A 13,978-nucleotide genomic window follows, 5' to 3' on the forward strand; every position below is an offset into this window, starting at 1 on the left:
CAGGATCGCATCAGCTGCTTCTCTCTCGGACAAAAAAGCGTTGCATCATCTCTGTCCCGGCTCCACCCGTTAGGGCGGGGCTAACTTTCCACTCGTCTAATTGGACCAATCTTCATCTTATTAAATTAAATAACTTTTCTAAATTAGTTTTTAATTTAGCTTTATACACTTCCTTGTTTTCTCTTTACAGATATTAATAAAATAAAATACTGTTTTACACTATCATGAATGTTGTCGTTTTTTTTTCAGCAACAGGGTTTCTAGTAATCTGGGCTACATAAACAAACTGAAGTATGGAGTCATCATGGCAGCACCAATTGGTTGTTCATGAAAAATGACTTTGCTGGGTCATAAGCCTTATGTAATAAAAAGAAAACATGTTTTGCATGTTGTTAGTTGCATAAGACTTTGATTTGGACACATTAAAGAAGCTGCATTAAAGAGATTCAGATTTGTTTCTTTATTTCTTTCTTTCACAGATAAAAATCTAGCAAATATCTATATGGATAATACATTTTTTCTTTGTTATAAATCCCAGTGTGTTTATACAGTCAAGATGGCAGTCTGCAACGTATGTTAATAGTTCTAAAAGCACGGAAAGCTAAAAGCAATATGAGGCAGATAATTCACAGGTAATTAGTTTAACACTTCAAACACGAGAGGTGACGGTGATACATTGATTAAATATTTCTAATTTAAATGTAAAACAGATAGCTTGTTAACAGCGTACTAAAGAAAAAAAAAATCAAAAATAAAACTTAGCCTTAATACTTTCCACTGCAGAAGCATTCTGTTTTATGACAATGACATGAGTTATTTCCTTATCGTTCACACCTTTTTCATTTGTTAATTAGGCTTAAAAAAATCCCAGAACCTTCCATCTAGTAAAAAAAGAAATGAATAATAAAAAAAAAACTTGCGTAAAACAAAAAACTTTTGTATCAAAATTTATTTTCCCCAACCATAGTAAAAGCAAACTAAGTGTTTTGTTCATTGTGGTAGTGTTAGTACATTAATGCTTTAGCTCTTTCAGCCCATTTGCCCTATCCATGCTTGTCTGACAGCCAGAGTGAGCAAAGAGGTGCTCTAAATTATGTTTACTTTAACATTTGGAGCCGTTTGACTTCAGGCCAGCAGATGCATCCAAGGACACATTTTAGAAGAGCTGTTGTGCGTGGACAATGATTAGGTATTCTAAAGCTCAGCCGCCTTTATCAGCTGTCAGAGAAGCTGCACTCTGCTCTGTGTGCCATTACTCAGGTGGTCAGTTCACTCCACAGCTCGCCTCTTTTTCACTTCCATGTTCCACTTTCACTTACACGTCTGCACTCCTCTGTGTTTTTCTCTTTTTTCTTACTGCCTACTGTGCTATCTCATGATGTGCTTCCTGGAGTATATCGGTCCCCCTGCTACAGACCAGTTGAAGTACTTAATGTACTTAATTATTTCACCCATGTTCTTGCTAGATTAAAAAAATGCCAACTTCAGAGTATAAATTTAGCCGAAAGAGGGACATAAAATAAATCTTTACGTACAACTGAGTGATGTGACAAAAATCATATATCATGATGTGAATAATTTTATAATGGCAAATGAGGAATATATAATAAAATTATTTGGATATATAATATAAATATATATTGAAATTAAGTAAATATATAAATGAATACCTTATGCATATTTAGCTCTATCTTTAAATTTAATTTGCATAAGAATATTTAATAATTTATTTATAATGACAATAATAATTTATTTATTTAATATTTTTTTCTATATATATTATAGATATGTTGTATATATGTATATATGTGTGTTTGTTTATGTATATATTATATTTATTAATTAATTATAGTCTTGTAAAGCAAAATATGCATACAATATTAATTTGTTAATTTACTGTGTGTGTAAATATGCACACAAACACTTTTTATGAAAACATAATACATATACATATATTGCATTTCAATTATACATATATATGTATGTTTATGTATATACTAGAAATATATTTATAAATTATTAGAATGTCTTGTATTTAATTTCATATGCTATGTATGTGTATGTTCATGTATATATTATATTTATAAATTATATTAATGAAAAAATATCCTGTTTCATTTCAGATAAAGCTAAAGCAAAATTTGATATAAATAAGATATTTTATAGATAGATAGATAGATAGATAGATAGATAAAAAATGTAAGACAAATATATGTATAAATTAATACATTATATTAATTAATTAGCACTTTTGCATGCTTTTTTTAAGGACGTGTAGGTATTTTTACTGGAAAACAAGACAAGAATACTGATTAAGAAATAATGTTTACAGTGTGCCTTCATATCATTAGCACTAGTGCCACATAAACCAATACTTTGTGAATTATGAAGTCACACAGCTTGCCTACAATGTATATGCATGCAAACAAACCTAACCTCAAATTTACAGCATCCTCGCAATCCTCTCTCTTTTTTCTCTGAAAAAGCTTTTTCCTTTAAGAGACAACATCTCTCTCAGCAAATCAGCAGAAGAGAGACACATCTGTTGCTTTCTTGCACAGCAGAATCACGTGTGGAAGGTGCGAGTAGCATAGATGCTTTCCCCTAGACAAACTGATCATGTCTGACAGGTGTTTTATTCGGTTTCTGAGAGCCTCTCCACTCCTAACACAACATGAAAGGTCAAGCAAAGCCAGCCTCAAGTGGCGACCGCCTTGCGTTTGCCATCTTTTCCCTGCGTAGGCCATCTGAAATGGATACTTCAGCTACCGAGTCAAATACCTTTGGGGAAACCAATGAGTATAAATTCCACATAGGGGGATCCAGGACTGAAGAAAATTAATAGCTTTTTTTTTCAGAGTCTACTGGCCATTTTGGCTGAGCTACGGCTATTATTTGAAATCCTCTCCCGTTCCCACATATGGATGATTATTGAGCATACACGCGCAGGATTTGCTGTAATGGCTTTTCCTCATTTCACCACACAGCTGAAAGGATGTGAGAAAGCAGCGGTCGTTGTGGTCCAGGTGCTGTTTCATAAATCCTGTAATGGCGATGATTAGGTAATCTTCTGCTTTTGCCATGTGTGTTTCATGTGTCGAGGGTATCCATTACTCTTTCACCATCACAGAGGGTTCTGCAGTTTTAAATGCTAAAAACATCGTGTTAATCTGAATTTTTATTCCAAAATTCTTTATTTTCAAGCTATCTATCTATCTATCTATCTGTCTATCTATCTATCTATCTATCTGTCTGTCTGTCCGTCTATCTATCTATCTATTGGTAACACTTTACAATAAGGCTAATTAGTTAACAGTAGTTAACTGTATTATAGTTAACATGAACTAAGCATTATTACACGGCTCTGTGGAATACTTGATTCTGATTGGTCAATCGCGCCATCCAGCGGTATGTTATTCCCAGATAACAACCGCCAAATTGAATAACACACCGCTCATCCGGGTACTACGAGTTATCTTGACCGGTACTACATATATGCTTAACGAGTCACTCCGCTATCGTTGACTGTCTGGCGCCATCTTGTGACTGAAAACACTTAACCACCGCGAGTTACAAGGGAAGACTTCAGCATTACTTCCAACAGGTTGTTATCTCAGAATAAACCCCTTCAGGCTGATACAAGACCCCTCCGATTCGCGACGGGGTCCTGATCACCCTGTCGGGGTTTATTCTGAGATAACAACTGGCTGGATGTACATTATCCCTTACTTAACAAAGATTAATAAATACTGTAATAAATGTATTGTTAGTTCATGTTAGTTAATATAATAACTAATGTTAACAAATTACATCTTACTGTAAAGTGTTACCTATCTATCTATCTATCTATCTATCTATCTATCTAACTATATGTCTATTTATCTGTCTGTATATCTGTCTGTCTGTCTGTTTTTCTTTCTGTCTATCTAATATCTTATATTATATTTTGCTTGACCTTTATCTGAAATGAAACAGGATATTTTATCAGTAATATAATTTAGAAATATAATACACACATAAACATACACATACATTGCATATGAAATACAATGCATTATAATTAATTAACATAATTTATAAATATTTATGCATATATGTGAATAACTGAAGTTAAATTGTAGGTATTATGTTTTCATAAAAAGTGTTTGTGTGCATACATACACACACACACACACACACACACACACACACACACACACACTAATAGTAAATGAACAAAAAAAGATTATATTAATAAGATATTATCATATATGTATATATTATATTTATACATTGAATTAGTTATAACATCTTGTAGTTCAGATAAATCAAATATGCATTACATAATAATTAGTAATTAAAATTTTAAAAATTTTAAATTTAAAAATGTATAGTTATATGCACTTTAGCACTTTTGCTATGTTGTTTTAAGGTAGTGTTAGAGATTGTCTAATTTCTAGACATCTAAGGTTTTATTGTTTAACTGAATTTTCATGAATTTTTGTATTGTTATTTAATGGGATACAATAAAACAAGAATACATTAATTTATTAATAATTTTAAATAATAAGAAACTAGTTTTACTGTGTAAAATTTTATTTTGCACAGACAGATTATTAAATCTATTTTTAACAGATTTAATAATTATTTTTATCCCAGCGGGGGTCTGAATGTGTTATATTGGAGTAGATGGTGCATGTGGACTCTCTGTGAAAAACCATTCTGGAGTTAGGCCAGTCTTATCTAAAGGGCAGTGAACAGGGATGACAACACTTTTTGATAGTCTAATTTGGTTATTTGGCCAGTTTATTGCTTCAGCGGCCTACTGTTGGGAGCTCGTGGTGGGAGGTTAATAAAACGCCAGTAATGAGTCACGTTCCTCATTAATTACTGTAATGAAAGACCAGGTTCAAAGATCCCATATGGGCTGAGCTCATCTCACCCCCTGAATACTTTGGCCAGAAACATAGTCGACACAGGTTCAAAAATAAGCAACACAACATTGGTAATAAAAAGAAATATTTCTTGAGCATCAAATCAGCATATTAGAATGTGACACTGAAGACTGGAGTAATGATGCTGAACATTTAGGGTTGCCATCACAGGAATAAATTACATTTTAAAATATATTAAAATAGAAATCAGCTCATTTGAATTGTAATAATTGTTCATACAATTTTACTTTATTTTTATCAAATAAATGCAGTGTTGTTGAGCATAAGAGACTTCTTTCAGAAATCAAAAAAATCTTACCAACCCACCCAATTTAGAACAGTAGTGTGTTTAGTGTAGGGGGAAGTTACTTTTACAAGTAATGTATTACAAAATTGCATTACTCCATAAAAAGTAACTAATTGTGTTACTTAGTTACTTTTTATGGAAAGCAAAGTAACTTGTGGTTCGTAACTCATGTTACTTTTAATGCGTTACCCTTATTACAAAATTGCGTTACTCCATAAAAAGTAACTAATTGTGTTACTTAGTTACTTTTTATGGAAAGCAAAGTAACTTGTGGTTCGTAACTAATGTTACTTTTAATGCGTTACCCCCAACACTGAGTGTATGATTATAAGTCAAACTGTTTCTCCACCATGACATTAGTTGATGTGACAACAAAAACTTATACTTAAAACCCACTATCGCACCACTTGTGGTAACACTGAGAATTGCATTGTGACACATTTCAGCAAACAGTTGCATGAGCTTGCATAGGAAGAAGCGTTTGCATTAACTTAGGTATAGTATGGGCCTTTGGGTGCATTAACACAACAGGACAATACACTTGTCAGTGCTGTTTGAAGAGCTAAATATGGTTCTGTTCATACGTATAAAGTTCAGTTATGAAAGCAAGTGACAACTGCATTCTATAACCAAAGTGACTACCTGCAATTTTCAAGGGTCATAACTGAATGTTTAGCGTGTGTTCGGTTGGTAAGTGCTGTATTAACAGAACAACAGTCCACAATTAGCTGCCTGTCAGGTCACTGACATACATGTGACATAAGAGCTTGCATCACAGGTTATTGTTTTGCTGTCAATCACTAATATTACTGGCTGTCAACCTCTGTCAGTTTAGGGAAAATGGCTGAAAATATGGCTATCGTGTAGCTGTTGAGTGAAACCAAACTCCCATTTTGTTTGGGTGAAAAAAAGAACAACTTAATGATCACAAATATGATAATATGAAAGTTGAAAAATGGCAGCAACAGAAATGTGTAATAAACATTTCAATTCATTTCAATTATTGAAATAAGTTATTATTATATAATCAATTATTCCACATTTGTATAGTTTTAGAATTTAACTTTTTATGCAATTGTTATTCAATCTGATGTTTTTGTGTTTATCTGTATTTTACAGTGGCTGGACTAAAACATGGCTCATCCAATTGGAATTTAGATCCAGAATTATCAATTTATACTAACAAATTAAATATTTGTAGAGACAGTATGGAGTCCTGACATTTGCTGTCTGTCACTACAATTGGCAAATAATTTTTTGCAAATTAGTGAAAAGGATTGACTCTAGTTACCTGTTTATACGGTATTTGATGCGGTCCTACTGTAAGTACAGCACAATTTGAGTCACATCTGTTAATGAATACATATGTTTTAACTACAAACTAACTATAGCTAAAACTAAAACTATTAAAAATCAAAAGGAAATGAAGCTGAAATATAAATATAAAATATAAATATGAAATTAAAAACTTAAATCGGATAAAAAAAAATTGCCTGGCCAACTGTCGAAATAAAATAAGCACTAATTGCTAAATTATTAAAATGTAAATAAATGAAAGCCAAATAAAACATGTTAAAATAATAATAGTAATAAAAATGACAAAAGCACATAATGAAATTACTAAAACTTAGACTAAAATTAAAATGTAAAAATAAAAGCTATTTCAAAATATTTGAAAATGGTATATAAATAATATTAAAACAGCACTGGAAAGCAGTCTTTTATATTGCTATTCAAATGAGGAAGGGTTTAGAAGATGTCTTATGAGGTTTGTCCCAATCTCTACAGTATACAATTTTGCCTATTTGTATGCGTTTTAGATTTCGATTGAATCATTTCATGCATTTCAAAATAGTGATGTTTATGTTCATGTGAACAAATATTGCTCTAGCAAATATGAATCAAAGCTCACTGCGTTACAGCCTAGTTTCTTTTTTTCAAGGACAAATTCAAATGAATTGTGAGCTACTTTGGCTTTTGATGACTTGCATAAGTAATATTAAATATATTATTGTAAATAAGTCATTTTCCCTTGAGTATTTTCTCCCAGGACAATACACATGCAGCATTTGTGTGCATAATGGATGACTGAGAGAGTATTATGGGTAATCACACCCAGCGAAGACCCCACGAGCTTGTGATTTACTGCTATCAGAGGCATTATAATTGCAGGGGCTGGGAATTACAGGGCAACCATGAGAAATAAATCTTAACCATGCTGATTTTCTGCTGCTGCTTATTAAGTCTAGGAGGAATACATGCATTTGTTTGTCCAGTTACCATTTTTTTATGCAGCATAGCCGAGACTGGGCAGTGTGTTCTGTTCTGCTGAAATGAAAAAAGAACTTTGAGATCTTATCTTTCTCCTTAAATTTGGTGTTTGTGATTTGCAGATACTGAAAATAGGTGTGCTAATAGTTTTCTAAACCACATTTTGATTTTTACCCGTACCCTTAAAAATAAGAGTGCCAAAAGCAATGCCATAGAAGAACCATTTTGGGTTTCCCAAGGAACCTTTCAACAAACAGTTCTTTAAAAAAAACTATTTTCTTTGTTTTAAGAACATTTTAATAATCTAAAGAACCTTTTCCACTACAAATAACCTTTTGTGGAATGGAAAGGTTCCATGACTGTTAAAGGTTCTTCATGGAACCATAGATGCCAATAAAGAACCTTTATTTTAATTATGTGTAGTGTTTATTGTTTCTTTCATTCTTTTTTCTTTTTTTTTTTTTTGAGTGGAAGTTTGTTCATAAGCTGCATGTGCAGTTGTTGAACTCAATAAAGACGTTCTTCATCTCTGGCAGGTTTGATTTCAGTTGATTTTAGGTAGAGATCCACTTCATCTAGTGCTCCTATTATTATTTTAAAGACTGAGAAACCACTCCAAACGATTCAGTGCATGAGTGAACAGTCTGAATCAGCATATTCAAACCATTTCGCTGACATATTTTGACTAATTAATTGACACAAAATGATGCAGAAGAGTGATTTATTCATGCATTGAACATTGCTCGTTCTGATTATAAGCAAACAACAGAAAACATGAGAGAAAAATGGATTGCTAAAATACATAATACAGTGTAAAGAAGTATTTTTTGAAGTTGTAAATAATGATTTGTGGAGTATGTTTTACAAGAAAATACTATTTTAGTTTTCCTACTTAAAAAGTACGTTTAATTAATTTTTTCTTTCTTTCTTTCTTTGCTACTGAAATTGAAAGTTATTTGCTGTGTGTCATAGCTTTGCCCTCTGGAGGTCACATTTGTCATTTACTTAAGTGATTGACGATGTCTCATTTTAGAATAGTAACCATAAAACTTGTTATTCCTTTTGAGGCGTAAATTACTGTAATTTCATTCAAGAATGCTGTTGTCAGTCATCATGAGTCTGTGCCGTGAACGTAACATACTTTTGAAAAACCAGCAGTTAGTTGATCCAGCAGTCATGTAAAGTATTCGAGTCAATGTAATTAAAGGTGTACTTAAAGGTGCACTAAGCGAATTTTGCCAAACAATGTGAGATGGTTCTCACTGCAGAACACAAGATCCAGGGGGCGTGGTTGGATCCAGATCCAACTCCTCACACTTTACATAAACCTAAACCTACCCGCCTCCACCCCCGATCCCTAAACCCACCCATCTCCACCCCTAAACCTACCAATCTCCACCCCCTAGATGTGGATAAAACCACGCCCCCTGGATCTTGTGTTCTGCAGTGAGGGGCTACTGAACAATGTTGATATTTGAAAGCACCAAAACAAACACGCCCATACCACAACAGGACCTCGACCCTTATTTGATAACTCCGCCCCACACATACGTATGCAACTGCAGCGACGGTGGCAGAATCTGCTATGCGCAGCATATTCAAGCAAAAGCCAACACAGATTAGTTGTGTGAAACAAAGCAAAATCAATGTAACTCACCTATCAAGAAGAAACAAAGCAACCTCTGCGTCTGATTCCAGGCCTTCCCGATCCTTTAGTTCTCTCCACCGCTGGAAAGCTGCTTTAATATTTACGCGGGTCCTACCTCTTGCCTGATCGTAACCCTTCTTTTTAATGTTTAGTTCCTCCGAAATGTTCCTCTTTTTTTTATCTGCCATCCCTCGCTATCTATAGTCGATCCGACTAGACACGCCTCTTACTGCTGATTGGCAGCGAGTGTGTTTTGGGACTCTGTCCGACACTGTGATCAAAATCTCACTTTTTCTGCTGCAGTTTATTTCTGCTACAACAGAAGTGATATCGACATCTACAGGGCATTGAAGGTACTACATCTTAAGCGTTTTGCCCTTACTCACCCAAACTTGTCAACACGGTTACTTTACTCGAATGTGAGTGCATTAGTAGGTAGTTGTGAATCTCATGTGTTTGATAAATTAAATGAGGACATGGCTGAGAACTTTTTGAAGGGCATTAGTTTACTTATGCCCTTTTTGAGTACTTGAGCTTAACTGAGACTTAGTGTTTCAGTGTTAGACGTTTAAGAGGCTGTGTCAACGTTGATTTATTGCAATATTGAGGTGTTCAGAAAAGAAACGTGATTGCTGTCCTCACAGATCACCTGTTTCTTGTTTTTCATTGGCATGTATCTTAGGTGTTGAGGACTAGTGCATGTTTGAGCCTGAATTCTGTATGAATAAAATAATTACTGTAAGTACTGTTCAAATCAGATACTCTAAGACTTTTAATCAAGTCCAATATTGGAATTGGTGACTTGTAACTTGTAATGGAGTAATTTTTACTGTAAGGTATCTATACTTTTACTCAAGTACAGTTTTCAGGTACTCTTTACACCTCTGCTGTTAAGCGATCATTGTCACAGTTATAAACATAACGGCTTTCTTCTTCCATGAGGGGGTTTGGTGTCACAACGGCCCATTAAAGACCTGTATGAATTTCTTTCAGCTGTTGAACACACAGAAAAAGATATTTCGAACAGTTGACGGTAGACATTGACTTCCATAGTGTATAATGATTCAGAATGTCATAACTGAATCTTCCAGTGAAAATGACAAGCTTCTCTCTGGTGACATGTGCAGGACTTCTCCAATCATTTAGTCCGCTAAATCTCCACATACTGCAAGATTGCATTCATCTGCCTCCACTTTTGAGTGCCACGCCCACATCTCAACATCCAATCAACAATCGAGGCACAGAACCAAGTCCGCGCACTACATTTTTTTTCTTTTCTGTTAATCCATTACACTTGGATGTACGTCACAGTAGACAGAAGAAAAGATCTTAAGTTACTTCCGTTTGGTGGCAACTTTAAGCTTGTGTCAGGCATTTTGCTTGTCAATGTTTGTCTCAAGATCCTGCCTCCCAAATGGACAAATGCTCTTTCAGAACAGAGTTTTGGCACAGCTATCTTGAGGATTAGTTTCTCCCTGCTCTTTGCTGACTTGCATAGCAGTTTTTTCCCCCTGGCAGCTTTATTTTCACCAAGGCGTCTCTGAGTTCACCCACGCCACTCACTGTAACACTGTCATTTTCCAGAGGCTGCTTGAATTATAGATGAGCATATTTACTGACTGGTAATATTATGGCTGAGACAGAGAGAGAAGCAGGGGGAGATTTACTTATTCCTCAGGCTTAGGAAACGTGGAAGATGGGTCTCTGGAGCTCATAAACGAGAGAGGGGAAATGTGGCCTTGAATTCTGTGGACAAACATCTGCAGCTCATTTGCAGCAAGGAATGACAGGAATGTTGATGCAGCTTCTCACCTGTGATCATTGTGTTTTCGCTTCGTTCCCTGATACATTTATGTGGTGTGGATCTCCCCTCGCCATCTGCTTTCTTCTAAATTTGCAAGTATGTTGCACATGTTGCGATGATGTAACGTGACAGTGCCAAAATGCCTTTATTGCTATTCTGCCATGGCAGAGGAATACAGTGCCATTATTGTTTATTTTATGTCATAGTTTTCTATCTTTTTGATCTTGTTTTCTAGTAAAAAATTAGTCTAAGAGCACAATGTCTTAAAGGTGACATATCATGAAAATCTGACTTTTCCAGGTTTTAAGTGTTATAATCAGGTCCCCGGTGCATCTACCAACCAAGGAAACGTGAAAAAGATTAACCCAGTAACTTTGTTTTGGGAAGCCTTTTTCTGCAAGCGTCTGAGGGATCTCATTATAATATTACCGCCCCTTAATCTGTAAGTTTACACCCATGGTGCCGTCATTTTGATTTCGCAAGCGACAACGGTGTAATGCCATGGCATAAGTTTGAGCAAAACATGCTTACTGTTCTGCCTTTGGCTGCACAGATGAGCACAGAACACTATTCACAGTCCCAGCCTCAGAGGAGACAAGAGAGCATTGGATTTATTAATTTATTTAATGTATATTGCTGCTGCCACACAAATAAACATGCGGCTTATTTCCCAGCTGTTTACCTTCACAGACATAACCGACTGTTTTTGTAACTCGTGTGTTTTTAACGTAAACTTGTGTGTGAATGAGAACTTAGTTTAGTGCTCACATGCTGTGTGGTTCAAAGGGATCCGGGGTTGAGTCTGTTTTGCATCTTTCTCCATTGAGGGCCATTTCAAAACACAATGAATCAGACTTTTAAAAGTATCTGTGCATTCTGGGATGAATGAATGAATGAATGAATGAATGAATGAATATATATATATATATATATATATATATTCATTCAATAATTACTTCATTTTTGTAATAGAAAATATAAGCAGTGAGGCAGTTTTGACAATTTTTATTATTTTTTTTTACAATTTTTACAATTTTGTACTCAAAGTCATGTGATGTGACCAAAAATGTCTTGTGGTGCAACCAATTTACACGGGGAGAAAGAATAAATAAATACATGCATACATACATACATAAATCCATAGTTCAGGTTTTAAAACCCTCCAAAAACATAATGATATTTAATTGCTATTCTGTTGACATTTAATTAATAATTGACATTATTTGTAAAATAAATAAATTAATAAAATAAATAACAACAACAACAACAATAATACTTTTAACCTTAAAAAAATTAAAAAGGAAAGTAGATTTACATTTAAATAATGTGTACACTCACATGTATTCAATGTTTAAGGAAAATATTTCAGTGCTTTTTTACTTGATGTTTATCAGAGTCATTACATTTACAACATTTCTAGTTTTTCAAGTTTTTCAAAACCAACATGCATACTAAGTGAACCTATTTAGAAAGTTTTTTTTCTCTCTCTCAGTGTAAATGACGTAAGAATCTTCTCTGTGTCTCTTTTCCAGAGCCGAGTAAACCCTGTCAACGTGACTCCTCCCATTCAAGCTGTGGATCAAGACAGAAACATCCAGCCTCCGTCAGACCGCCCAGGAATCCTGTACTCGATTCTCATCGGTAAGTCTTTGTAAGCTCTCTGTACTCTATATTGAGTCGCTACTGGCATACAAGTCCTCACTGTGTAGGAAACAGTGGTATTCCAGGAGAGGCAGAGTGGAGCAGCGGGTCGGAAATACAGCAGGAGTTAAATGCATTTATACCACGGGCAAGGTGCGCCCACCCACTGTGCTTTGAGATGAAACCTGGAAGCGGAGCAGCAGGCTCAGGGAACCATGCCGCTCGCGACCTGAGCCGAGGAACTAAAGTGCACCGCCGAATGGTTAGACCTCCAGTCAGGGATATGTCAAAACATATTGTAGGCCACAGACGTGCGGCTCAATATGACAGCAGCCTCATGCTTTTAACTATCAACAAAGCACTTGTGTGCCACTATTTATAGAGGAAGTGCATTAGTGGTTTTATTTTGCCGTTCTGTTTGAAGTATGGCTATGAAAATGAATACACTACTCACTGTATGCCTCAAAATCATGGTGCCCTGGTGAGTTATTGTTCGATGCTGAACTTTTGAATACAAGTCCTTTATCTTATGCGTCCCTTCATTTCTTCCTCAACCTTCTGTTTTTGTAGGGAAACCTGCATCATATGCAGAGTATTTCTCCTTAAATCGGACCACAGCTGAGCTCCAGCTCCTGAAGCCCATCAGCAGGGAGCAGTACCAGCATTTTGACTTGGTAATCAAGGTAATAATGACAACATCAACAATAAAACTAATATATATGAATGAATGAATGAATGAATGCCTGAATGCCTGGAAAATCACTGAAATTAAACATCAAACATAAGGAAATTAAAACAAAAAAAAACGACTTGGTAATCAAGGTAATAATGACAACATCAACAATAAAACTAATATATATGAATGAATGAATGCCTGAATGCCTGGAAAATCACTGAAATTAAACATCAAACATAAGGAAATTAAAACAAAAAAAAAGTTATAATTGTTGATAAATACATAAATGCATACATCTATGATTGTCAAGAGAATCAGCTAAATTAAATGTCAAACATCAAGAAATTAAAAAAAAGTCTCATGATTTTAGATAATATATGCATGCATGCATGCATAGATGAACAAATGCCTGGATAATGAGTAACAATTAAAAATCCATAAAATTAAATGTCAAACATCAGGAAATTATACATACATACATTGAATAAAATAAATAAAACAAACATATTAATGAATTTTCTTTAAAATGCAAATTAAATATCAAACATCAGAAGATAAAAAAATCTCATTATTTTGGAAATGAATGAATGAATGAAACGCAGTAAAATGAAATGCCAAACAACAGTAAATTTAAAAAAAAATCATATTATTATTATTATTATTATTATTATTATTATTATTATACATACATACATAAGTAAATAACTTAATAAAAAAG

The 13,978-nt window shown here is 34.4% G+C and overlaps 1 protein-coding gene across 1 annotated transcript in view; it reads left to right on the forward strand.

The window, feature by feature from the left end:
• Window positions 1-13,978, forward strand: part of pcdh15b (protocadherin-related 15b) — a 215,654-nt gene that overhangs the window by 64,346 nt on the left and 137,330 nt on the right. Inside the window, exons 10-11 of the mRNA XM_016513238.1 lie at window positions 12,476-12,584; window positions 13,155-13,267. Of these exons, the coding sequence (XP_016368724.1) occupies window positions 12,476-12,584; window positions 13,155-13,267 (222 nt within the window). The remainder of the gene's footprint in view (window positions 1-12,475; window positions 12,585-13,154; window positions 13,268-13,978) is intronic.

The sequence above is a fragment of the Sinocyclocheilus rhinocerous genome, unplaced genomic scaffold (genome assembly GCF_001515625.1).
Source record: "Sinocyclocheilus rhinocerous isolate Xijiao unplaced genomic scaffold, SAMN03320098_v1.1 scaffold24, whole genome shotgun sequence".
Lineage (NCBI taxonomy): Eukaryota > Metazoa > Chordata > Actinopteri > Cypriniformes > Cyprinidae > Sinocyclocheilus > Sinocyclocheilus rhinocerous.